Source organism: Sprattus sprattus (assembly GCF_963457725.1).
Source record: "Sprattus sprattus genome assembly, chromosome: 2".
Taxonomy (NCBI): Eukaryota; Metazoa; Chordata; class Actinopteri; order Clupeiformes; family Clupeidae; genus Sprattus; species Sprattus sprattus.
This window is the reverse complement of record NC_137921.1, coordinates 40,301,841-40,329,660: the sequence shown is the minus strand read 5'-3', so window position 1 is coordinate 40,329,660 and position 27,820 is coordinate 40,301,841. Positions and strand designations below refer to the sequence as shown.

At 45.6% G+C, this 27,820-nt stretch overlaps 1 protein-coding gene across 4 annotated transcripts; it reads right to left on the bottom strand.

Moving 5' to 3' along the window:
• On the bottom strand, positions 1-27,731 carry fyco1a (FYVE and coiled-coil domain autophagy adaptor 1a). Of its 4 annotated transcripts, none has more exons than XM_080832846.1 (19): positions 27,690-27,731; positions 26,388-26,497; positions 25,475-25,581; positions 19,859-19,984; positions 18,443-18,549; positions 17,600-17,743; positions 17,322-17,415; positions 15,057-16,115; positions 13,474-14,259; positions 12,732-12,824; positions 11,126-11,244; positions 9,270-9,437; positions 6,314-6,466; positions 5,644-5,846; positions 4,660-4,807; positions 3,989-4,096; positions 3,079-3,289; positions 2,769-2,878; positions 1-2,590 (listed from the first exon to the last, which is right to left on the bottom strand). In XM_080832846.1, the coding sequence occupies exons 2-19, from the start codon at positions 26,446-26,448 to the stop codon at positions 2,512-2,514; spliced, it is 3,876 nt and encodes a 1,291-aa protein (XP_080688972.1). In that variant the 5' UTR covers positions 26,449-26,497; positions 27,690-27,731; the 3' UTR covers positions 1-2,511. The 4 variants fall into 4 exon arrangements, with proteins under 4 accessions (XP_080688972.1, XP_080688973.1, XP_080688971.1 ...); XM_080832847.1 differs by having other exon boundaries at positions 26,388-26,494; positions 27,690-27,716; XM_080832845.1 differs by lacking the exon at positions 27,690-27,731 and adding an exon at positions 27,601-27,673 and having other exon boundaries at positions 26,388-26,494.
• Positions 27,732-27,820: the final 89 nt, after the last annotated feature.

Sequence of the window (27,820 nt, the reverse complement as noted above, 5' to 3'; positions counted from 1 at the left end):
CTGTCTTTACAGAGTTTATTGCTCTGACCAAAAGCAAGATACATGCAGCATGTGACCAGTAACCATTCAACAGTAATGCTGACAGCACAGCTGAACCTTGTTCAGAGAGAGTCTTATTCTATATCATTTTAGATTCAGGGCTTCACTCATTTTCTACACAAAGTGTGGTCCAGAGTCATGAACTACCTCTGGAAGAGAACAGGACCTGCACTTCACATATAATCAGCTTCAGGAGGTTCTGCTTCTCTAAGAGGCTCTGAGACACATTTGTTGACATGGGTGCATGTTCCAGGCACACGGCAATTTCTCATCTAGAGTTGAAGGACTATGCAACACATCTTCAAAAGATTCTTTACTCACAATCAATCAGTAAAAAGCCCTAATGGACACCAACTCCAAAATTGTGAGCAACTGTTATAAAATCATTTATCTCCTTTTTTTTTTTTTTTTTTTTAAAAGAAATGTGTTTCTTTTCAAAAGTGCAAAACTGTGCTGAAAATATATAGTGTTCATATTTTTCTCATCTTTTGTTTCTATCAATTACAAAATAGATGAAAGAGATATAAAACGTTTATATATAAATATAGAACTGTATCTCAATATAAGCAGTACCTACTTAAGTGATTGTGGCTTTTAGAGCATTCATTAGTAATATAAATATTATGATGTTCCCCCTGAATAGAAGTGACTGATTGCATACAGACCTTCACTTGATTCCTATGACAATATGAGTGACATAAATTCATATTACAGATGTAACCAAATAGATTGGTTCCACAAATGGCATAATACTCCACCTGATTCCACTGACCACTCCAGATCATTGTAAAATTATTATAAAACCATTATCTTAATATAAAGGGACTAAAGCAGACCAAACTGGAAACACTAAACTAAAAAAAGACTTATCACCTGGGAACGGTATTTGTCTTGGTGTTGCTTTGCAGCTCTTAAATCTCCTTTCAGCTGAACACATGGGCTTTAGGAGCTAGAACTGGAACTGAGCCCGTTCAGTCTCTGCGTGTCTTTTAAAGCGCAGGTACTTCAAAAGTATTCCATGAGTATGTCTGTCACACACATAACAGTCCCTACCAGGACCTTTATCAGTGTCACAGAGCAGTCACCATTAACTACACTGGTCACCAGTTCTCCCTCAATGAACTCGTACCCATCAGCCACTCAATCCCATCAAAGCCTCCATGTAATCTCCTATTATAGAACCCTAAAAACCACATACAGAACACACCTTGGCTATGGCCTCTCCAGTGAGACCACTGGCCAGAGACTTTTCTTCTGCACAGAGACCTAAAAACCCCTTAAGAATAAAAGCCCTGCCTGACTCGAGAGGGATGTGGTCTCGTTCCCTGAGTTTAGGCATCGCCGCTAAAAATAAATTCCCAAATTGTTTCTGGAGCTTGTGGGGATTTGGCTTGGATTCCTGCAAGCTGATTACCTGTGTCTATGAAAGCCTTTTGGGACTTTTTCATCAATCTCACTTCTGTTTACAAAAAAAACTCTCATACAGGAAGCATACTATAGTGTACATAAGAGAATACATTGTATATGAGCCAAAGGGAGGAGAAGACCCCATGAATAATATTTCGTATTCCATAAACTTGGATAGGCTCCTATTTGTATTTTAGTAGGAGAAATATACTTGGGGTCTAAAAGCTGCCGGTGCATTTTGACAGCCAAATATGACACAAAGTTACTAGTTTTTAAGCACTGTCTGACTGTATATCAGACAAGGTGTGCAACTGCTCCAGTTATTTAGCATTCTTTAGTGATCGCCACTAAAAGGAAAAAAACTTAAAACTTTTCTACACGGATTTGCAATACACATAATCTTTTCCTTTTGTGCTTGTAGTATTTAGGCAACAAACCAGCTGGAGGAAGAGTGGGGTATCTGCCTATGAAATGGGCTTGAACAGTAAATGGCATTAAAAATAACCCACAGACAAAATGCCAGTGTTTGTCTATGACAAAGAAAAAGATCAATATTACAAATCTGAAATATGTTAAAAAACAATGCCAGACCATTAGAAACACGAGTACTATACACACGTACACACACACACACAGACACACACACACACACACACACACACACACCCACACCCTCACACACCCTTTATACTTGGCACAGGGTCACAAGTGTAGGTTAAAAGGATTAAAATTAATTAAAATAAATGTAATATCCACCCATACCCTCCCTGAGTCCCTAGTTCCTTATGATTGACAAAGCGATTTTTACAAAAGATGTCAACTGGTCCATACCACCAGAGGGACTTGATTCTAAATGATCCATGAAGCATTTGGGACGGTGATAACTTAAGAAGTCAGTCATTTCTCAATGGTGGAAGGTCAGAGATATGACAGACAAAACAATTCATGACTATCCTAAGTGTTACAAGGATGTTATACAATCCAGGCCCTTGGCAGTACAGTAACAGTAAGACCTGACAAGCCAGTTTCTGGTCAGCACCCAGTAACTTTTCTAGGTAGAGACCATCATTGTGTGCAGTCACTACCATCATAAATGACGGGCTTCTCCACTGTCAGGTGGTACAGCACCTTCTTTGAGATGAACCTGCAGAAAGAGAAACCACACCCCCACGTCACTACAGCTTCCTGTGCACCTAGTTATGGAGACATACTATACATACTGTTCTATACTTCACCACACAAGACACCCTTCATATGTCTAACACACACACACACACACACACAGATATCTATAAAGGCCCACATAATATAGCAAAGCATACCTTGAGAATGAGTTGTCAAAGACAAGTGTGTAGATCCCAGGGTTCCGCACCTTCAGCTGTCCCTGGATGGTCTCTTTGTGCGAGTTACAGCGAGTCAAAGGAATCAGAACCTGCAAAACACACACACACACACACACACACACACACACACACACACACACGTATATGAACTGACTGTCTGAGTAACACAATAAGTATATGAGTTTTATAATCACAGGGTGTACAAAAACAAAAAGGACCCTGCATTTCTCAGTGGTTCTTTGAAGACACACACACACACACACACACACACACACACACACACACAAACCTTTGATTGCTCCAGGGGTGTGTGTGTGTCCTCTCTGAAGACCACGCTGAAGGAGATACTCTTGGGCTCAGATGAAAACACCCAGCTGATGGTGGGGCCGTGGTCGCCCACGCTGATGGGTACTAGGCTGTAGCTGCTGGCCTTGATTTGGAGCTCTCGTGACGCGTCCCCGAACCCACAGATCTCCTCCAGACTCAGGCAAACTGACTCACTGCCAAAACACCACAGCCATGTTCATCTTCAACATCACTCAACAACAACGGCGATGATCCCTGCCCACTCATCATCACATGTGTAATCAGTGCCATCACATTCACTACGACATTTTCACATAACTGTTATTTTTACTGTGATAACCATTTTTGTCTCCGAAAAACAGATTCATCTGACTAGTGATTACAATAAGCAGATGTTCTACTGTATTCATTACCCTTACACTGCTAATTCAGTGGTTAGCTCTTCCTAAGAGTTTGTCAGTATGGAGTGTCTGTGTGTGTCCATGTTGATCTCTAATTAGTCTTATGCGGTTGGTCATTAGCTGTGTCTAGTCTAACAATGTGTGTGTGTGTGTGTGTGTGTGTGTGTCTGTGTGTGTGTGTGTGTGTGTCTGTGTGTGTGTGACATATGGCCGTAACCTTTACTGACAAACTAACCAAGTACCAGCCCTTGCGTAGCAAAAAAAAATCAATGAGGTTCCAAATGTACGCTGGTTCAGAAATGGCCTTTGATTAGCAGGCCTACCTGAGAAAAAGTTTTCTGTACCCTTAAGTACCAAAGTGTATATTATCTCCAGAAATATTTGAATCCCTTCTGTTGTAAATGTGATTGGCTGATTCAAATAAATAATTAAAGTGTGTGTGTGTGTGTGTGTGTGTGTGTGTGTGTATGTGTGTGTGTGACCAGGCCTCACCTTAACTCTCCTGACTGGAGCAGGTTAATCTCGGCATCCTGCACTGTGGCCACGGCCTCTTCCTGCTCTTCAGGGGTGGTGTCCCCAGTCCTTCTGTCCTCAGCATCCCTAGAGAGGAGAGAGGAGCACATTCACACTGACATCCTAAAGATCCCCCAAGAGAAGAGAAATGGATATTTGTCACGGCTCGTGAGTGCGTGGAGATTGTCAATGAATACATTTACAATCATCTGAGCCTCACTACATGTTCAGACTTGGGCTGTCATTTACAAACACACACTATCGAAAGTGGTCCAGTATTGAGTTACAAGGCTATAACCAGTAACTGCACAATGGCTATACAATGTAATTCCAAGGTGCAAGCATCTGCATAAGTAAACCTCTTGTTTTCGCCAATAACAGGCTTAAAATGTTATTATGAGTTTCTGAAAGCTTATAAGTGAAAAGAATCCCTATAGAGATAGACATGTGTCTGTTTACCTCAATAACTGTAGAAACAGTTTTTGTCAGCATGTTTGTATAGAAGACATTTTTATATGTCTCAGTGTTTCTATACAGAAATATTAATGCATTACAGTATATGTGTATGTGTACGTTTACGTTTGTGATTTCTTGTCTTTGAGTGATGCACGTGTGTATTTTTTTGTGTGTGTGTGTTAGTGTGTGCTCACAGGTCAGTGGGTGCCCTGGCCTCACTATCCCCCTCCTGTGAGCCAGTTGTTGTGTGTGAGAGCGAATCGCTGTCATAGATGCCGTTCACTTCGTCCTCGGTGATGATGTCATATACTGCATCATCCTGTTTGGTAGCCGGATCCGTCACTAGGTAACAACAGACAGGAAGTTAGCAATAACCGAGAAAAGGGAAAAGGTCAAAATTAAGTAACTGAGCACTTCTTAAACTGTTCCATGACTCATCACGTACTGGTACCAATTCAGTGGTTTAAAGAACACCTTTGTGAAAAAGTCCTACTCTACTTCAATGTTTGTCAGAAAATCCCACAAAACATTGGTTGAAGAACAGCTAATTTAAAAAAAAAAAATGTAACATATGTGATGTTATTGTTGTCCTATTGTTCTTTGGTTGGTTTAAGTTAGCCCTTTTTATGTAAAGCCTTTTTTTTGCCGTGTATTTTTTCCTAAATGATGCCTAGTGAACGTCATCTACTTCTTCTTGAACATATTTCAGCTATCATTATGAGCATTCATAATGACTCAAAGATACACTATTTCATCCTTGGCTGTTTGTCTTTTTTTATAATTTTCACACCAGCCCTTTTTATAGACTCTCAAGTTCATTGTAATACAGCTTGACTGGGCAAGCTTGGCGATGTCCCAACGTGCCTTTGCATTGATTTTATTATGGCACATCTCTGGACTATGCCTCTTGAGTTCACACATACACACAGCTTGTGTTAGTGGGTATTATTGGGTTTCTTTACTTCCGGTCTCTGACGTAGCATCCCATTCAGTGCCTGTGGTTGATTAACACAATTGGGGGCAGTTCTCTCATTAAAAATTAGAAGTAATCGACTATTGAATAGCTGATTTCTGGTTGCTAGTTTTAGCGTTCTAATGAGTTTTCCTTTAAAGGTCTTAGTTAGCCATGATAGTTAGTCAGAGTTCACTGACGTAGTGACAATGAAATAGATCCTCACCAGTCACCCTGGGTGTGGGTTTGTAGGGGGCTGGCTGGACGTGTGGATGTGAGGGGTGTGTGTCGAGCTCGGCTGGCGTGAACCTCTCCACCACGGCACTGTGCTCTGTGTAACACTCACGGCAGCAGCGCTCCTTCTTAGTACTGTGCTTAGTCATCACAAAGTTATGACTGCAATAGTAGCAGAAGATGCGCCCACACAACCTACAACACACACACACACACACACACACACACACACACACACACACACACACACACACACACACACACACACACACACACACACACACACACACACACACACACACACACACACACACACACACACACAGCAGTATTACTACCACAACAGTGTCATAAAGAAAACTGGAATACATGAAAGTGATGATTACGAAGATGCAACCTTGTCTGATATCTTCTTCTATCTCATACCTACTCACAGAATTCAACGAGGGCTAGCTAGAAACACTGGGGGCTATCGATGCATGGGCAATGATGTCGGTTTATGTGTGTGTGTGTGTGTGTGTGTGTGTGTGTGTGAGACAAGGGTGTGTAGATTGATGAATGCCCAAATGGGTGCATGTCTCTGATTGTGTATGAGACTTCTTTTCTAATAAATGTATAATGTAAATGTGTACGCATGTGTGTGTTTGTGTGTGTGCGCACACCTGCAGTGGTGACGCCGCAGGTACCAGGTGAACTGGCCCTTGCAGTCCAAGCAGCGAGCGGCCTCCTTGTCCACCAGCCACCACTGCTCTTCAGCCCGCAGCTTCTGCTCGAACTCCAGAGCGTCAGACTTCTGCCACAGCGCATCCTTATCCCTACACATCCAGCAAGGGAGGGAGAGAGAGCGAGAGAGAGAGAGAAAGAAAGAGAGAGAGGAAGAGAAAGAAAGAAAGAAAGAGAGAGAAGGGGGCTTCATATGCATGTCATTTATAATAAAAATCCGCTGTTATTGGTATTTGTTCCAGTTCGAGCTGATTAGTCTGCTGTGGGGTGTTTAGAAAAGAACAGTGCACAACGCATACACACACACTTCAGATGGTTATGACCTTTCTCTCTCTCTCTCTCTCCCTCTCTCTCTCGCTGTGTACACGTGTGTGCCTGTTTGATAAAGGCATCCTTCTGCTTTTTAGAGAATCTGTTTTACATGCACAATACCTGTCTAAACATGGGAGGAATTTACGGAGGATGCGTCAGAATCTATGTCCTCCTGCTGCTGCTTGGGTGCTTACTGCCGGTCATCCGTCATCCTTCTCGTCTGCCAATCTGCCATTCCGTTTCTTTAGATGGACATCCATCTGCCAGTATTCTATTGCTCTCCATCATGCTGTGTTTGCTAGGATAACTGTCCATCTGTCTGTCCTTCTCCCTATGTCAGCCCCTTTTCTCCCCAAGTCCTCATGCCTAACTGTTCACACGTACACGTTCCCCTACCTAATCTTCTCAGGCAGTGGACTGTGTTCCTGCAGACTGGTCTGTCTCACTGTGTCTGTCTACTGAGATATGTGCCTTAAATATATTCTAACACCCGTAGGGAGGTAGTTTTGCAGTGGCTCTGAAGTTGCCCTCTGGGTGTGATTGTTTTTGCTATATTACCGTAAGATTCCGCTCTCATTATGTTGTCTGTGTCTGAGAAATGTCAGCCCCCCCTATGGAGCAAAGTCCAATAGATATGCTCTTGCTCACAAACACACACACACACACACACACACACACACAGCCTACAAACAGAAGTCACAGATTTACAAACACAGATAGATATTTTCACACACGCACAAAATATAGATAAGCCTACATGGTTTCACACACACATAAAGCGACTACTCCCGCTCTGGTATTTGTACCGGCTGTGTCTGTTTCGTGTGACCCATCTCTGTCAGGTTGAATGGAGAGTCAGCTTTGTTCTTGTTTTCTGTCTTGTAAAGCTACTAATAAGCTGAGGAGACTGTAGAGGGTTTTCAATGTGGAGCAGTGGGTGTGGAGTATGCACTTGGAGAGCACTACACTCACACATACACACACAAATCCATAGAGGAACACTCACAAGCACACACATCCATATGTAAATATGTTAAGGTACGTCAGACATTTGCACACACACACACACACACACACACACACACAAACACGAGCAATACACTCACACGTACACACAAATCCACGAAGAAACACACTCAAATGCACACACATTCATATATAAATAATAGTGCTGTCAAATGATTAAAATGTTTAATCACGATTAATCGCATTTATGTCATAGTTAACTCAAAATGAATCACAATTAATCGCAAATTTTCATCTATTCTAAATGTAACTTCATTCATTTTTTTCCTTTTATTAACATGTAAAAGTGGATTGGCTTGCTTTATGCAAATGTTTTATTTTATTGAAAAACAACATTGCCAAACAGGGCGTTACAAAATAAAATTATAAAGTGCACATTTCTGGTAAACATGGACTATAGTGCAGTTAAACCATGGCTTAATATTTCCTTTTTTCAAGTTTGCTGTGAACATAGCAGTCAGGCCTCTTATTTCAGAAACAATGAACCGTAATTGTAAGGTTACCAATAAAAGGTAAGCCTACTACTTCTTTGCTTTCAGCCAGCTACTCAAACAGACAAGCCTGTTGACATTTTCAGACAAACAGTTCAGCTCGCTTTTTTTGCACAACATGCCTACACACTGAAAACAACCTTTCAGAAGGTACAGATGTTGCCGGTGCTGCTAAATACAAGGCAGGCCATTTTGCTGTGTGCCGCTTCATGTGTGGACCACCATTTCTGGGGACAGTCATGCCAGTAAGAGGCTCTGCCTTGTAGCGCTCCAGACATTGCTCAATACTGTCCTCCTCTTCAGATGAATACTCATGTGAAAGCATTAGAGTTGCTTTCTTCGTACTGAGGCTCAGGCGGGACACAAACCAATTTGGTCTTGTCAAGGGGACCATCTTACACATTTTATCATCCATTTCACAGTATCACACTCACCTTTCACTGAAACCGTAACTAACCTACTACTATTGGCCGGCTTTCAAGCCCAAACAGTGTGCCTATTGTTTTGCTTCCGGTCTAGCTAGATCCGGCGTGGTTCTGGCATTTTTCTAAGGTTACTAGTTGTTGTAACAGCATGAGAAAAAAATACACAGTTTGCGAGGCCAAAAAGAACGTCAATCTTGCGTGAAAAAAATTGTCGTCGTTAAAATGGGTTATAACGCGTTTAACTGACAGCACCAATAAATAAGTTCACACACGTCAGACATTTGCACACACACACACACATACACAGACACACTCGTGCACGTGCAGACACACACGTGAGCATTTCACTCATACATACACACACAAATCCATGAAGAAACTCACTCACACTCACATGCAAACACATCAATACATAAAGTTCACATATGTCAGACATTTAATTTGCACACACACACAGACAGACACACTGGTGCAAGTACAGAGAGATACACACACACACACACACACACACACACACACACACACACACACACACACACACACACACACACACACACACTAGTGCATGTGCAGACACACACACACACACCAGTGCATTTGCACACACACACACACACACACGTGAGCACACACACACTTACTTGATGAGCTCTATGAGGCGCTCCTCCAAGTGGTTCTTGGTGTTGGTGAGCTCCAGGATCTGGGCGTCCATGCTGAGGCGCTGGCTCTGGGCCTCGGTCTGGACCTGCTCCAGCCTCTGCTGCAGGTCCCCACACACACCCTGTCCCGCCGCCAGCGCCTGCTCTGCACTGGAGGGGGGATACAGGGAGAGAGAGAGAGGGAGAGAGGGAGAGAGAGAGAGAAAGTGAGGAAGGAAGGAAGAGAGGGAAAAACAAAAAAAGATAATAAGAGGGAGCAGGGGACAGACAGACATAGGGCCCTATCTTGCCGATCAGAAACGCAAGTAGGACGGCGCCAAGCGCAAGTAGCTGTGTGGGCGGCTCTATGGCGCAGTTGCTATTTTAACGGCGGAAAAAACACACTTGCGTCCAGCGCAAGTGTCAAAAGGGTTGGTCCAAATGAGGTTACTCAGCCATAGGTGTGGTTTGGGCGTAATATGCAATAAACCAATCCGAGCGTCATCTCACATTCCCTTTAAGAGCGAGGATCGCATAGTCCATAGTGGCTTGTTATTTTGATGGCGGAATTACCTGGTGGAAGACCGGAAAAGTTCACAGCCGAGGAGACCGACGTGAGATTTACACCAATTTTTTGGCAAGCCATATATAATTACAAGGAAAATAAAGTATTTACCACTTGAGGAAATCATTGTGATATCCATATCCAAGATATTTTAAAAATAGGCATTCATCTAGCGTAGCCTACACATTGACCCAAATGATTCAGGTTAATTGAAGCTGCGTGACATTTGATTTATTGTATGGCTTTGTAAAAAGCCGGGAGATAGATATATATGGGGATGCGAGAAACCCTCCAAAAGTAAGCAAAGTCAAGCAAGCATGTCAAGATATTGCCGTGATTGTTTCTGCAACGGGGCACCCGAAAACGCTATAATGACGTCCGGAGACGTGGGACATCCAAGCTGGAAGGTAACACACGTTCTCGTGGCTTCACGGGAGGTGGATCTGCCTCGACCCAGGATCTGACGGCAGCAGAGGACATCGCCACGTCTACCCTCACGCCTGAGAGCGTGCAGGGATTTGGGGGCATGGAAATCGGCATCCAAGCCAGTGCACCAGCTGACCAAACCCAAGGTACATAAATAAAGTCCACATACACAGAGATGAGTTTACAAGATTTATAATAATACTGGCATTAAATAAATGCAACAAAGCCATACAATAAATCAAATGTCACGCAGCTTCAATTAACCTGAATAATTTGGGTCAATTGTGTACGCTAGATGTATGCCTAGTTTTAAAATGTCTTGGATACGGATATCACAATGATTTCCTCATGTGGTAAATACTTTATTTTCCTTGTAATTATATATGGCTTGCCAAACAATTGGTGTAAATCTCTCGTGAAGACGACAGAAGTAAAGTGTAGCCTATAGGTCCTATACTGTGCGGGCAAGCACATGCGCCCTTAAAATAGCGTTCTGAAAACGCGTTACAGACTTTAGACATTGCGCCTCTGACATTAGACCAGCTTTTTTGTGGTCAATGGCGCACGGCGCACGGCGTTGTTTTGAAACTGCAAAATACCACTTGCGCCAGAGAAACGCCTTCTCTGTTCCGCCCCCGCCCATGTCGACGCAAGTTCATTTCAAAGCGCGCCTCTGGAGGGAAAATCGCGCTGTGCGCCGGGTGCAAGATAGGAATGATACATGCGTCGGTGACAATGTCAATTGCGCTGGGTGCAAGATAGGGCCCATAGAGTGACATGGCTTGAATGCTAATCATTACCTCCCTATTGCCAATTCTGTGTGGGTGTGTGAGAGAGTGTGCTACGTGTGCTGGAGGGGAGTGCCTACCTGTCAAGTTTCTCTCGAAGCTTTAGAATATCTGCCTCGTTTTCACGAATTTCCCTCTCAGCCTTGGTGATGTGAGCATCCTTCTCCTCGATCAGCTGAGAATACTCCTCACTGGCCCCCTTCACAAACACACACACTCTGGACTCAACTTCATTATGATTAATTACCTAGAGGACACAGTATTATTGTATAAATTATAATGTCACATCATGCCACCGTGACCCAGTAAAGTCAACCATTTTGTGTCATTGGAACTTCGGCCCACTTTTTGACATCAATGTTTTGTGTTTGAGAGACAATGTGTGTCTCTTGGTGTGTGTGTCTGCGTGTGCATGTGTGTGTGTGTGTTTGCGTGTTCGGCACAGCATGGCTCCAGGACTAATTATGCATTTCTTCCTCCTGCTCCTTGTGAAACAGTCAACACTCTCTCTCTCCTCTCCTCCACCTAGCGCTGACTCTTTATCTCAAGCTCTATCCCTCTCTCTCTATCCCTCTCTCATCGTTCTTTTTGTTTGACTTTTCCTTCACCCCCTCCCTCTTTCCCAGACCCCTCTGTCACATTCTTTATTATATCACGTTTGCATTCACTCTCCCCTCTCTCCCACTCCTGCTCCATTTTCTCCGGCCCCATACAGTGACCCTTCCTATCCCCTGTCTTTTACTTCTGTCCCTCAGTCTCCTTCTCCGGTTTCCTGCACTGCACTTCGGGCCCCTCTGCAGACATTATGCCTTCGGGGCAGGCACAGACCCTCTCCACTTCTTCAATAGAGAAGATGGCAATCCTGTCAGGAGCGGGAGACGGCGCAGCTCACAGCAAGTCGTTATTTTAACAGTGTAAAGCATGTGCCGTGGCATACCAACATCTGACCCGAGTCCGACCGTCCCACCTCCACACCAATCCCAAGGCAAATCTAGCTCGACACTAATATCAGCTCCCGGGACGTGCACAGGAGGGGGCTAAGGTTGCTCGGGCAACTATCGCTTGCCCTCCTCAACTGAAGTTGCCCCTCCGAAGGAAATATACATTTTTTTAAATAGTATTACGGCTGCAGAACTTTATGTAGGCCTAGATAAAATAATCGCTGAATAAGCGTCCAGGGGGGGGCGGCAGTTAGTGATTGACCCTGACAATTTCACAGTTTCAAGTGATAGAGGCAGAATATGCGTCCAGGGGGCGGGGTGTGGCGGCGGCGGTTAGTGATCGACCCTGACAATTTCAGAGTTTCAAGTGATATAGGGAGAATATACATCTAGGGGTAGGGGGCGTGGCGGCGGCGGTGACAAAAATGAACGTGTTGCCCCTTTTTTCCAGGGCAGAGCAATGGTCCTTCAAAATTCCTGTGCAAGTGCCTGCTCAGTGCATGCAGTGCTCAGTGTGTGCTCAGTGATCATTGGTCCTGACAGCCAACAGATGAGTGGTCTGGAGTCATAATGAATATCATCATGCAGGGTTTATAACTGCTCCAGTTCCAGACAGTGAAAGACAGCGAGGGTCTCATTCTCAGTGCTCTCACTCTCTCTGTGTTTCCTTCCTCTCTCCCACCGAGCCGATTTCTTTCTCTCTGTGTCCCTCTCTGTCTCTCTAAGTGTGGTAGGGGTCACTCACCTCCAGCTCAGACACTTTTTCTGCCAGGCTGGACGCTCTCTTCGCCTCTGTCTTCATCTGAGTCTTCAACCCCTCCAGCTCCTCTTTCAAACTCTGGATGGATACACAAAACAAGACGGACAGCTTTATCCCAACGACCATGTTGTTGAAATACAGTTAGCAGTCAATAAGCCTGGGGGACAAGTCAAACGCAAATCAAGTCTGCCCCATAATCAAAGATATAACCTCCTTTTCTGTCTCATTTTATCTTAAAGTGGAGAATGAATGGCAAATGAATAAATGGAATCTGTCTGCATTTACATAATTATGCATGTTTCTACACTGTGAGAAAACTCCCAATCTCCCATCCAGCAGTGGAGTCTGCTATGCAAGGCCCTAGCTGTGTGTGTAGAGTTCAGTATTTAGCTAAAGGAGGTTGCAACATGCAGCCAGTATAATCTGTATGCAACATGGGAAACCTCCTGATGACCATACGTATGTCTGATCACCGTAAGGCATTCCAGCACCATAGCTTTTCAGCAACACCACAGCTCCAGGCTTCCATCCACAGTACTCACAGAGTTTTCACTTCATGTTTTAATCATGACTTTACACTCTAGCCTGGGTGTGTGGTTAGATGCTCATGCATTTGCTCACGGCTAGACACTCACTAGGGGGTTTAGGTGTGTTTGTTTAGGACTATAATCCCTCTGAACCCTGTGCTGTTCTGTGCTGTGCCATGCTGTGCCGTGCTGTGCTGTACCTGGATCTGGCTCTGCTGGCTCATGACCTCAGAGCTCATTTGGAACTTGAGCGCCTGCATCTCCTCGCGCCCGGCGTCCTGCTGCGTCCTGGCCTGGGACTCTGCCTTCTCCAGCTTCTCCTGCACCTCCAGCAGCGCTTCCGGAAGGTTCTCGGCCTGCTGTAGCTCCTGCCGCAGGCTGGTGTTCTCCTGCCTGAGGGCGGCCAGGCTGGCATTGAGGTGCTCTGCCTCCATCTGGGCCTCCTGCTCGGCCTCGCACCTCCGCTGGCATGCCTCCTCGCGCTCAGCCGTCAGACGGCACAGGTTGATACCCAGCTCGGCCGTCTCGGTGTTGGCGCGGTGCAGGCTCTCACGCGCCTCTGCGTTCTCCACCGCCAGGCGCTCCAGCTGGGCCTTGAGCTCCCGCACCTCTCCGCGCACCTCCTCCACCTCACGGCCCAGTGCCACCTCGCGCTGTGTCCGCTCCTGGAGCTCAGCCACGTGGGCGAGGTTCAGCCGCCCCTCCTGTTCCGTCAAACACTCCGCCCGGGCTGTGAGCTCCTGACGAGCCTCCTCTGCCACGCGCAGCTGGGCACGGGCCTCTTCAGAGTCACGCACTGCGCTTCGCAGCTCCCCCTGCAGGCGGCTCAGGTCCTCGCCCCGCATGCCCAGCTGCTGCTCCAGCAGGCCGGCGTGCGCCTGCGCCTCCCGACGTTCCCGCTGCGCCTCCTCCAGGCAGCGGCGCTGAGCCTCCTCGCTGCCTGCTTGCAGTGCCGCGTTCTCCTCCTCCAAACGCTGCACCCGTGCCTAAAAGAGGACGGATGGAGATGAGGAGAAAGGGGGAGGAATAGGAACAAGGAGAGCAAGAGAGAGATCATACAGAGAGAGAGAGAGAGAGAGAGAGAGAGAGAGAGAGAGAGAGAGAGAGAGAGAGAGAGAGAGGGAGGGAAAGAGAAAGGGAAAAATTAAAAGCAGTAAGACAAAGGAAAGGAAAGACAGAGGAGAAGGAGAGCAAGAGAAAGGTAGAGACATGAAGAGACATAAAGATACAAATGAAGGAGAACAAAGTGAAGCAATGAGAAAGAAGCATTGAAAGAAAGACATGGGAAGTGATCAAGTGAGTGAGGAATCAATGCAGTTGAACTGGAGCATACAGCAGAAGCTACTGGAATAAGATCCTTCCATAGGGCTCTGCATCTCTCTCATGTACTTAACCATGAACATGACACATACTGCATTAGACATATTAGAGCTATTGGAACTGAACAGGCTGTACTGGAGGAGAGTTATGCATGAAATTAGTTCTGTCTGGACCTGGTTAGAGTTTTCAACATATCTGCCATCCTAACATAAGTAAATCTCATGAGAACTTATGGTATGATGGTATACCTCATTCACATTATGTCCTTGCCGGTTCACTGGGTGCGCACTCACAAGTGCAGTCAAACAGAAAATTATATATCTATGCATGTACATGGGTATATGTTTGTCCTGCCAATTAGTATCTGGTGTGTTTATTTTTTGTTGTTTCTCCTGCTTGCCGCCTTCACGCCTCGGTGTTCTGGATCACAATTAAGCGAATGAGCGGGGTCGACCTCACTGACCTCTGCCATCTCCATCTGCGCAGCAGCCCTCTGCTGACGCTCCTCCAGCGCTCGGGCCTCCTCGCGCAGACGCCTCTCCCTCTCCTCTGCGGCGGTGGCGGCATCGGCCATCTTGCTGCGCAGGGAGGCCGCCTCTGCCTCCAGTGCGGCGCGGGCCTCGGTCAGATCCCTCTGGCTCTCCTCCGAGCGCCGCACCGTCTCCAGCAGCCCCTCGTTCAACCCCATCAGGCTGCTGCACTGGGCGCGGTAGTCCTCGGTGCGCCGCGTCTGCTCCCTGGCGGCGGCCTCCAGCTCTGCCACGCTCGCCCTCAGCCCGTCCCTCTCGGCCTCCGTCGCGCCCAGCCGCTCCCTCAGGCCTTCTGCCTCCTTCCTGCGCCCCTCGCTCTCCTCCTGGGCCCCGCTCTTCCCTTCCTCCAGCTGCTCCTTCAGCACGCCCCGATCCTCCTTCAGCTGCCTGCACTCCTCCTGCAAGTCTTGCCTCTTCTTCTCCGCTCGCTCTAGTGCCTCCTGGCCGGCCTTCAGCTCTTGGCCGAGTCTTTCGGCCCTCCTCTGGCTGTCGCTTGCCTCCTCCAGGGCCTGGGCGCGCTCCCGCTGCTCCTCCTTAAGCTCGTCCAGCAGCTGGTGGATCTTCTGGGCCGAGTCGAGGTGCCCAGTGGCGCGCTCACCCTTCTCCTGGATTGCAGAGTCCAGCTGATCCACCAGCTCCCGCCCGCGTCTCTCGGCCGCATCAAGCATTTCCTGCCGGGCCTCCAGCGCTGCACTCAGGGCCTGCATCTGGGTGGCAAGGCCGCGCTCGCGCTCCACCTGCTGGGTCTGGGCCTCCAGCGAGACGTCCAGCTGCCTCTGGAGCTCCAGGACCACGGCGCGCAGCTCCGAGGCCTCCCCGCCCAGCTGGCCCATTTGGCCCAGCAGCTCCTTCTCGCGCAGCTCCGACTGGTCCAGCTCAAGTCGCAGCTCGTCCACCGCGCTCATCACCGACGAGTCGTCGGCCAGGCTCGTGTCAACGGGGAAACCGAGGCCACTGCGGTCCATGTCTGGGCTGCCGAGGAACTCATGGACCTGGAGAGAGAGGGCAACAAAATAGGAGTTCAGAAAATAGAACAAGAGAGGAATAGAAAGAACAGAAAGGAGAAATACAGAAAGTGATAGATAGAATGGGGACAAATGGGAGTGGAAATGAATGGGATTAATGACTGATAGCAGAAGCTTTACAATAGAGGAATCAAAGAAAGTCAGAGTTGTATTAATGTAACGATGAGAATTACTGATATTCCTGAGTCCTTCATTCTATGTCTTTTGGGAGCAAGAGAAGCATAAAGTGTGTATGAGGACTTCTGCTTGGAACACAATTTCTTATGTGTCAATCCAATGCTGCCATCTATAGGGGGGTAATAATTCAATAACTACTGCAACACAAACTTAGCCTGACGATGTCATAATCATAATTCTAGTCAGAATATGAGTCTGATCCTGACCCATTGGGCTGTGATTATGGGGCGTGTTTCAACGAACCAGGAAAGAAAATGCCTCTTCGCTGAATTGGATACCTAGAACCAATCAGAGCAACGTAGTATTACCATCTGATAGATTAAACTTTTACCTGATCCCGTAGGAAGGACGGCAAAAACATCTTTTCAATCGACAAATGCCTTGATCGCGTTTCTCTGTTCCTCTTTCAAAATGAATGCGCTGTCAATAGCTGTTAAAATATGCCTGCTCACGTTACTTAATTACCAGCAAGGCTAGAAGCTACAGTGTGTTTCAATGGGTTTTTGGTGTACGCGTTAGCAACGACCTAACAATAATGGTCTAGAGAGCTTTAGTTAAGACAAACAATACTCTGCAACATTCGTGTTGCACATACACAACTAACCGAGTCAATGTAGACATTAAAAAGTCGTGTAGATAGCTTAATTCAGATAAAATATTCCCCACTAAGCTCCCGAGAAGCGGCCATCTTGGTCGGAGTTCGAATCTACCGGTTAATTCAACTCAAGCGTTGGTTGATCATCTGTCCATCATCGTATAAAGCCCGCCCTTACAGATTGCTTTTTCGACTTTTTCGAAGACTTGAATCTCTCCCAACTCAAAGCCAGACTGAATCTCCCAGACCAAAAATGTTGTGGGCGGAGTTTAGGCTGGTATCCAGGCTAACACAAACTGCAATACAACAACTAAAGTATTTTTAATATGATGTGAGTGTTGAGAGAGTGTACTTGCTTGTGTGTGTGCGTGTGTGTGTGTGAGTGTGTGTGTGTGTATTACCTGTGAATAGGAGCTAGCCAGGCTGTTGATGCTAGAACTACGACTGGGTGGTTTCCACACGTGACTAGGGGAGTTGGTCATGCCAAGAGTCCTCCTACAGGATGACCATGCACACGTTTGCGACGCAGACACACACACACACACACACACACACACACACACACACACACAATCAATATTGAATATTGTCAAGGGAAATGTGTGCAATGCCTGGTGAATGAAAACTCTTATTTTGTGGCTTATTGTGTTACTGTGGCAGGAAAATTCTTTTTGGCTACCTAGCAAAAGTGGGCCAGTCTGAGTCAAGGTCATGACCCCGTGACGCCACATCGAACTGCACGTCATTCAGCTCGTACAGATGATTGATGATGTCAACACTCATGTGAGGCTTCAGGAAGGGGCTGCGGGAGTAGTACCAGTCACTGTAAACACACACACACACACACACACACACACACACACACACACACACAGGGTTGATGATGACTGGAATTGTTCTTGTAACCCGTTTAACCAGAGTTGAATTTGTGAACCCAGGATAGCACAGCAAGGCCTCTGCCACTCTCAGAGGAGAACTTGAAACTCAAATGACCCAGAAAGCAGCACACTTGACATAACAGAAGTTACAGTTATGCCTAAATATTGTTCTCTTTCTCACCCATTCATTTCTACAGGTTGTGTGAACTTTACCATTTCCCTTTAACAGAAGTGAAATACTTGATTGTGGAGAAGAATGCATGGCAAAGCGAAAGGGAACTGCACTTTCACTAACATTTCAGGAACTGGTATTATTTATCCTCACACAGCTGGACACTGCACCTTCTGTTTCTGAGCCTGAGTCAGCCGCTTCTAGCGGGAACTGCAGAATAAGTTACGCCCAGTTTTATTATGTATTGTCTTCTGACTGCTGCAGTACTTTTGGCAGTGAAAACGCTCTTACTGTTGCAAGCTATAGCTAGACACGAAAGGTGTCTCACTGGTGCTTTTGCAGGCGAAACATATAAAGAAAGGGTGTAAAACTAGGACAGGGACAGTGATGGTGGTTGGGGTTTAGTATGCTAATGTGGTGGTGAACTGGATGAGGCCCTGTATTGTTCGGGTGAGATGTGGACATGGCTCACCTAGTGACCCTCTGGTTCATGAGGCACTGCTGTAGTGTGTCAGCCAGACGCTGGTGCACCAGAGAGTAGCGCAGGAAAGCGCGACCCTTCCCCACAGACGTCTTCAGCTGCACACACAAACACACACACACACACACACACACACACACACACACACACACACACACACACACACACACACACACACACACACACACACACACACACACACACACACACACACACACTGTAAGACACAGCTACTTACCACAACCAAATCAGACTGATGACGGAACATGGACCCATTTGTGCAAGTAGTGTAATAATAGGCAAGGCCTACCGCTCCGTATACACGCACTACAAGTGATGTCTGTACAAACAGTGCTGACGTTGCTGACCTCTCTGTTTCTATTCTGCCTTTCCTAGTCAGACCCCAACCCCCCACAAACTCAAGAGACATTCACATGCCCACAACAGGGTTTCTGCAAGTATTTTTCTTTCAGACCCGGTGTCCGGAAATAAAAAATGTTTACCAAACATATTTGAAACTTCCCCTTACACACATTCCAGCAACAGTCTATGTTACAAACGCAAATATAATTTACACCTAGGTTGACGAAAGAATGATAACAACCTCAAATCAGTTGGACTATATACTGAACAGTAATGATCTCAACCTCAACATGGTCCTCTAAATTGTAAACTATGACAAAACATCCATGACCCTTTAAACTCCTGTAGCCTGTTTAAAAAAAAGGCTTGGCCCACATGGCCATCAGGTAAAATGCTATTTCCTCCTTTTTTCATTGTGGCAATATCCTCTGCTGCCGACTTATCAAACGCATCCAATGTGTCTTTTCAGCTTGCAATGCGCATGTGTCACATCATTGTCTCCTCCTCAAGACGAAGCCCCTCTGCCGGCACGTTTGACACAGGCAGAACACAGGCAATTTTAGCCAGTGTAGCTCAGTCAGGGTACAGATCACTGAACGTATACTGTATATAAGCACTTTGCATGCTGTTGCAAAAGTTAAACCCCTATAAACGTGGAGGTCTGTCATCACTGCCACTACATCTCATTTTACAAATGTCAAAACACAAATTTCCTGTTCAGATTAGCCTATGTTATAGCTACAACTTGTATGATCCTTAATAACAGCCATTTTTACCAGCATGTTTTTGATGTTTTTCTTTGTAGTTTTTTTTATCTGCAAAAACAGTTTAACTCTGGCTATCCCTGAAACCATAGTCCACAACCACAAACGCCATCTCATATTGCTAACCTCTCCATTTCCCCTTTTCTAGTAAGACCCACACTTAACCTCCGTTTTCTCATGCCAACAACTGCAAACAGACCCATAAATAGAGATATACATATAGAAACAGCCAAACACGATATTGTAGTTACAGGCCCATGGAAACACACAAGTACACTACCTCAGAGATGGACTTGACAAAGCGAATCCCATCGTTGGCTCCTTTCACCTTGGCTAAGCAGTCACTGAAGTAGTCCCAGTAATCTTTCCTGCTACCTAGCAGGGTGGTCTTCTCCTTCTGATCAAACTGGACTCACAACAGACACACACAGACACACACACACTTACTATAACACAAACATTACAGTTGCAAAACTGTTGCTAATTTGTGCACATTTCAGAAAACCTATTATTAAACCTATTACAAACATTTTTTGACAAACATTATCATTCAACAGCTGATACAAAAATGCAAAGTACTTCAAAAATACTGTTCTTCAGACATACTTCTACATTTTTACTGAATGTTGAACTAAATACTGCGGTTTTCAACTTGCAAGCTGACACCTATAGACTTGTGGTGTTTTAGCATGTTGGGGTTTGGGTGATGCCATTTCAGCTGTGGAGCCAGTGTCAGACCACCTCAGAGTAAGTGTGTAGTGTGTGTTCATCTGTGTATCTGTGTGCATGTGCGTGAGTGTGAGTGAGTCAGAGTGGAACGAGAGAGAGGGAGAAAGGGAGAGAGAGAGAGACAGAGAGAGAGACAGAGAGAGGGAAATGCAAAAGAGAGGTGGTGCACCTCTACCTCATACTCTATTAAAGTGGCATTTGGACACATCCCAACCCAAGGCACTTTTTGGCTGGTTTCTGAGTTTAGTCGGACATGAAGCTCTAAGAAATGCTAATGTGATTGATTCCTAGGTTCTTACATCTCAAAATGATGGGGGAACTTGAGCACGCCGAAGCATTCAAAGTTATATCTGGGGTCTGCAAATCTGCATAGTTTCTTGAACTTTGTGACCTAATTTTAACTTTGATTATGCACTTAGGATTCTGGGCGTGTGTGTGTGTGCGTGTGCGTGTGCGTGTGCGTGTGTGTGTGTGTGTGTGTGTGTGTGTTTGTGTGCACATGTGTGTGCACGTTCTTGCGATCTCAGAGATAATTAAAGCAATCAGAATGCAAACAAGCTCAATTTGGAGCACACTCCCAACTGGGTTGAATGCTTATGTAAATAAGCCATTTCAATATTTGATGTTTCATTGGTTTGCCAAAAAAAAGTAAACATAAACTAAGGGGGTCTCTGAATACTTTCACAGGCCACTGTGTTTTTTCTGCGACAAAATGTTAACATACAATCACGTGTACTTGTGCACATATTTCGCTGTACTGGTGTGCATTTATGGAATAGACAAGTGGACATAAGGTAAATGAGTTAGGGAGACTGGAACTGAAGTGAAGACCGGCCATGTCTTAAAAAGGACTAATCACACTAGTGGGGCAGATAATGGAAAAATTTTGCAAAATGTGATACAAGCACCAAATTTGGCATGGTGGTTCCCAAGGGTCTACTTAACGAATCTGCCTGACGTGCCATTCAAAAATCCAAGATGGCGGTCATTTTTCAAGATGGACGCCAAATGTGTCTGTCGAAAATGGTTTTGCTCATAGATATGCATGTACTTGATGGATTTGAGTGATCTTGGTGTTGAATTGTATGTTTTCTTCCATGCTGAATCTAATTATGTTACCTTCACTAGCATTATAATACTGTAAATGGTAGAAAATTAACACTTTATATAAAAAAAGCAACATAACACATCAAATAATACTCCTAATACTTTATTTACACAAATATAAACACTAAATATACCCATTTTGCATTAAGGTACTTAGCATTTGGATCATGTTATTCAGGACGGAAACTAAATTTGAAAATAATAATAAAAATCCTTAATACTGTAAAAATCGTCCTTCCAAAGCAAACTATTACAGTGGCCCAAACACTGACACCAACGTACATCGCTGTATATGTATCACTACAGCTGACATACACAGCTGCAGAGTGCAGTGCAGGCGAGCACTGAACGAAAGCATTTGCATCTCCGGTTGCAGCCTTTCTTGCAGGAACACTGGGTCAGTTCCTTACAGCTGGCTGCAATAGGTGGAAGCGTTGTCCAACAGATCTGCCATATGTCTCCCTTCTGATTCCATCCCCAGTCGGCAGGACTGGCGACTTCTGAATTGGTTACTGTTGCTTGACCCCATATGATACCAGCCTGGTAAGCAGCACGTTTTGCGTGTTCCATGAGGGCTGCACTGGTTGGTGGGATCGCATCATAGGACCTCTGCTTATGGGCAAAGAGATTCAGCCTTGCCTCGTCAACACCGGTAGCTGCACTTGATCTGTCATACATGACGACAACAAAATTCTCCAGCTTCTGCAGGTCATCTTCAGAAACCTCTGTTGGACAGTTGCTGAGTTTTGTAAAGGTTTTAGAAACCTCATCACAGACTTCCGAAGTCAGCCATGCAGAATTCTTTCCCTTCCCATGGAAAGACGAGACCACGTCACAGCCCGTGAATGCATGGAAATAAAGGATCCCACTGGCACTGACTGGTATCCATTGAGCATTGGCTCCCTGCCCAAAGGCAATCCACATTTTTTCAAGACCAAGCCTCTGCAGGGATGGCAGTGTGAGCCTGGTCTCGTATCAAAGGCAACAGTGATGTCATGCTCACTTGAAAGGTTGGCTCCTCTTCTATGCTGCATGGTGGGCTGCTCATGTGATACTCTCAGTATCACCCACTCTCTCAGTGACAGACACCTCATCAAGCCACCTGTACTCTTCCTTCAGGTGTGGCTGGATTGAATGTAGTGCTTGGCATAATTGGCTTGGCACAGCTGGAGGTTTGGGGTTCTTAGTAAGGTACGCTGGTTTAACATTGGTGAATGCATCAGGAAGCTCAGGAACTTTCTTCACCCTGTAATCTCCACTGAGCTTCACTGGCTCTCGTTCCTCACCAGGATGTTCAGGGCTTGGGTGTTGGAACAGAGACATACTGGTACCATGAAAGGAAGTTTGAGCTTAGTTGCTGTTGGGTTGTGGTCGATGTTGTCCACCGCAGACGTTGTGAACACCTGCTTCCTCAACACTGGTGGACAGACAACTCCATCATCCACGTACTGAGCTACAACAGCTTCTCCAAGCTGGGCTGAGATTTCTAAGACTCCATCATAGGTGATGCTGAGTCCATTGTCATGGAGCATGTCTATGAGCTGCCTCTTCCTTGTTTTTGCAAACACAGACATGCCCATGTACACAACAAATGGTGTCTCCCGGTCCTTGGAATGTCTGTGGACGTGAGATCCGGCCTTGTATTTGGCAAAACAATTGTACTGTAAGAACTGAGCCATTGCAAGGTCAGACTTTGAGGCTCCATGTTGGAGTTGTGACTTGATGTCTGCTCCATGCTCAATCATACAAATAAACTGAAGCAGTGATGATGGGACAGCATCTTCTAGGCAGCCATCATGGAACGTGCCATTCCACTGTGATTTGTGTTGAAGCATTTCACGTCTGATCATCCCAGCAGCCTTTGCAAGATGAACAGCTTCTCCACATTTGCTTGCTTGTGCAAGAATTGACCCTACATCCTTCTTAAAGGCCAGTAGGACATCACGTCCATGATGTTCAGCTTGTAGATCGGGGATGTGTTGAAGCAGCTGGTCCTTCAGTCGGGTAGCATGAACATCATGACTGTCGATGCCAAGCTGCTCCAGCCCCTGCCTGTAGAGCATACATAGGTCGGCAAGTCGGAAGACTGATGGAGCTGAACTCTCACTTGCAGATTTTGTCTCAATGATGTATGTTACCAGTTCAGAGAAGGCAATTGGATATGCATCCCTCTTACCTCCCTCAGAGTTTTCTGCTTCCCTCAGCTCTTCAGCACGCAGATGAGCTCGTTCTCAGTTGTAGAGACCAGCCAAGCATGCACTGTGGTACTTCAGTTCCTGCGCCACCACATCTCCAGCACTCAGTTTGGCAAGCAGCTTTCCATCATTGAGAGTCTTTGCACACTTGTTGACTCTCTTGTTCAGTTTCATGGTCATAGCTTGTCTAAAGTCATCCAGATCTCCCTCCTCCTCACATATAAAACATTCTATCCGTTTGGGGTCTGACAATCTCTGTGGTATTTTGTTGGTGCTGCTGTTCTCATCCATCGCAGGAGACGTTTTCTTTTCTGCCCTTTGTAACTTACTGTTGCTGAACAGAAGCCTGCAACTAGCATGGTACTGTGCTTGATTTTTCCTCAGGGTTGCCTCTTTCCCACTGCCGTCATCAAGCCTTCGTGGGTCCATCTTGATTGGTAGTGCATTCATTGCATGAAATAGAGGAATATTCCTCCCTAAGAGGTTGTATCCATCCTCTACCCTTCGGGCAGGATTTGCAAGCGGAGATGTGAGGCAACTGTGTGACAGAGGCAACACTTGGTCCAGTTGGTCTGCCATGATGCAGTCTCACCTTTGGTATTTGAAGCCATTCTGATGACCAGGGCCAAGGGTTTATCCTTTTACCAACCTGTATCATGGGCACTTTCCTGTATGGGATACAACTAGGTTCATGCATGTCTGCCCTACACCTAGCCCGATCGTTCATCCAATGTCATTTATGTCCCGTGCGATCTGTACACCATCCAGATAACTTTGAAACCCCATTATCCTTGGCTCGGCTCTCCCGCGCTAGCACCTCCTGTCAATTCAGGTGCGGTTGCTTAACAGGTCTGTAGTAATTTTCACCAGTGTGCCATGGTAGTGCCGACAATCACTCCTTTAGAAAAAATGGCTTCATGGATCAATCAGGTCTGGTTTGTTGACTTCATGCACTTTGCATCTGGATCATGGCATACTCCCTCAAACACAGAGCAGTGCCATGTCGTGCACTAGCAACTTCTTGGAGCCATAGAGTTAGGTAAGTACTGAGGACCAGTGCCTGGAGTCCATCAGGAGAATGTGGCTGACTGATGAAACAAAGGTCCTACCTCTACTACTACACCCTATACCCTATGCACTAAATGTAAATACTGTTCTATACATTTAGAAATTACCATCATGCCCATAGTAAAAAAAGGCAAAACACTCATTAGGCAAGCGAAAATGCAGAAAAAGACTGATCTAAATAGCCAAAAAGTGTTAGTTATTCACTTCTTTTTTTTTATAGAAAACATTTGAATCAGCATGCAAGAAAACATAGAAATCCACAGCAAGATCATTTAAATCCATTAAGTACATGGATTTATATGAGCAAAACCATTTTCGGCAGACACATTTGGCGGCCATCTTGGAAAATGTCCGCCATCTTGGATTTTTGAATGGCACGTCAGGCAGATTTTCTAAGTAGACCCTTGGGAACCACTATGCCAAATTTGGTGCTTGTATCACATTTTGCACAATTTCAATGAAAAATGGCTGTTATCTGCCCTACTACACCTGTACATTCATTCATTTTTGCCTTTACTGCAGAAATAGCCAAGTTGTGAAATTGCTAAAACAGAAGTGGTTTTTAGCCTTTTTTGAGTGTCAACTGAAAATTGAATTGTGATGTTTTATTTCGGATTTAAACACCGAAGCCCAATATATACTTTTAAGGATCTGAGGGACTAGCCAATGTGGAGTTACAGGTCTCTACCCATTAGTTTGGACAGGAGCCTTATCCTGTATGAATGGCTGGTTGGAGGCAAAACCAAGCTGGCTACAGAGTGGCAAGACATGCCTATAAGGACTTTAGTGACACTCACCTGGAGCAGGTACTCTAGTTTGTAGGAAAATCTGTGTAGGTTGGAGCTGTCATCACTGATGGGTTCTCCAGTCTCTTTGTACTCCTTTGTCAGCTCAGCAACAGCATCTGGGATCACAGAAATCAGACACATATCTATACATAGAAACAACCGAATCATCAGTTTCCTCCACACCTCATCTACAGTACTGTCATGTCCCAAACTTTATCCCAACTCTCTACACATGCTTGAATTGCCTTTCCGCCTCCTCCCTTTCTCCCCTTCTGACATTTCTGTCCTGTCCTGTCCCTTCATCCTGGTAAACAGCACTGTGGACATAGCGTGCCTCTGAGCCAGCGTAGGAACTGAGCGGAGACAGGGGACGGGTGTCCCCTCAGCAACCTCTCCCTCTGCCTCCGCACGTCCAATCTCTGCTTCCACAGTGCTGGAGCCTCGGAGGGGCGAAGGGAGAGGCTGGACATGTCGGCCCAGCAGCAGTGCAGCACAACCGGCTGCAGCAAACACACTGCAATTCCACGAGATACAAAAAAATAAGTTGAACAAGCGGATCGTTTCACATTAAAATCCGGTGTATGAGGGGATGGACTGATAGGCACGGTCCACTGTTGTCTCTGATCTGCATGCTGTCCCTCTTCCTCGACCTCAAACAAAGGGTTGTGGGTAACCCTTTCTCTATCTCGCAGTCAAACACTCACTCACACACAAATTCGACCATGCGTGTGCAGACTGCCACACATATACATACCTTTCGCATACACACAGTAGGTACAGAGAGGGCTCTCCCTTGTTCTCTCTCTCTCTCTCACACACACACACACACACACACACACACACACACACACACACACACACACACACACACACACACACACACACACACACACACACACACACACACAGACACACAGAGTACCGTGCAGATCTCGGATAATCCTCTGGAGCTGGCTCTCCCCCACAGCTGGACTGGTTGCCATGGCCACACACACCCTGGCAAAAGGGGGTTGGTGGGTCACACCGGTTCTGCTGAGTCAGACAGTCAAAGATATTCAGAGCCATCAGAGACAAAGACACACACAAACACAGACACAGACACAGACACACACACACACACACACACACACACACACACACACACACACACACAAACACACAAACAAACACACATCCACTAGGTGAGCAGACTCATGCACCCTCACACACACGGTGTGTTCATTGACACAAATGTTTAAAGGACAAAACCAACACAAAACTTTGTACACAGTCCAGGCTCTGTAAAAGAGAAACAGACCGAGCCATACAGAGTTCCAGCCAATCAACACCTTGCTTCATAAGAAGGAAAGGGAGGTATGTAACTTGATTGACTGTTGAGCTCATATATCAATAACTTTTTTACCAGCATTACAGACAGTATACATGATCACAACGCACCTCTAGAAAGAGTACAAATTATATAATTTATATGTGATAGTATTCTCTCATGTTCGTATACAGAGGGCCTATTTCAAATTTGGGACTATTGTGTAATGGTCTCCGACGACCTTCCACCGTCTAACTCCTTGGTGAGAAACTGAGTAAGTTCCTTTCTTCCTCACAAAACATTACTTACGTAGCTATAGATCTTCTAATCTAATGAATGTGAAATGCACAGCGTCAGGTATGCAATGCAATTGTTGCTTTTACAGTAGGATGGGTGTGTGTGCATATTCCCCTCAAGTAGGTTTCGACCGCACAGGAAGTGGCGAGACAGTATCTTTCGAATAGACCTGAACCCAATTTATCGTTGTGCGAGAATGTCATGTCAACCAGCTTGCCCAAACCTCAGGCTTAAATAACCATAATGTCGATTACGCAGAGCTGTTACAATGTCATGTTGCATTGTTGTTATTGTTGATGCCGACATTGATTTACCAAGCCTACCGGGATTCACCAACAACAAGGCAATACTTCGCAAGTGTTTAACTACAAAAGCTACGATAAACCAAGATCAGTAGCCTTCTTATAACGTCTGTACTTAAAGGTTTGAATACCTTCCAGCCTACATTAAGGCAAGGCTGCCTGGCCTCCTAGATTTTGAAAAGAAGTTATCAGTAGCTGTTAGGTATTATTTAAGTACATCTGAAACTGACATTTCAAACACAACAGCAGAGTTTCTATGCATGCATCAATCGACTGATACGTTGTGCTACATCAACGCCAAAAATAAACTTAGTCATACTTATTGCCAGATGTCCCACAGCAGTCAACATAGTTTACATTGAAGAACAAACTTGCTAGTTGCGCTTAACAAATTGATTGGCAGTTGTCTGAACGAATCCGATGGGGACATCCATACACGTCACTAGAAAG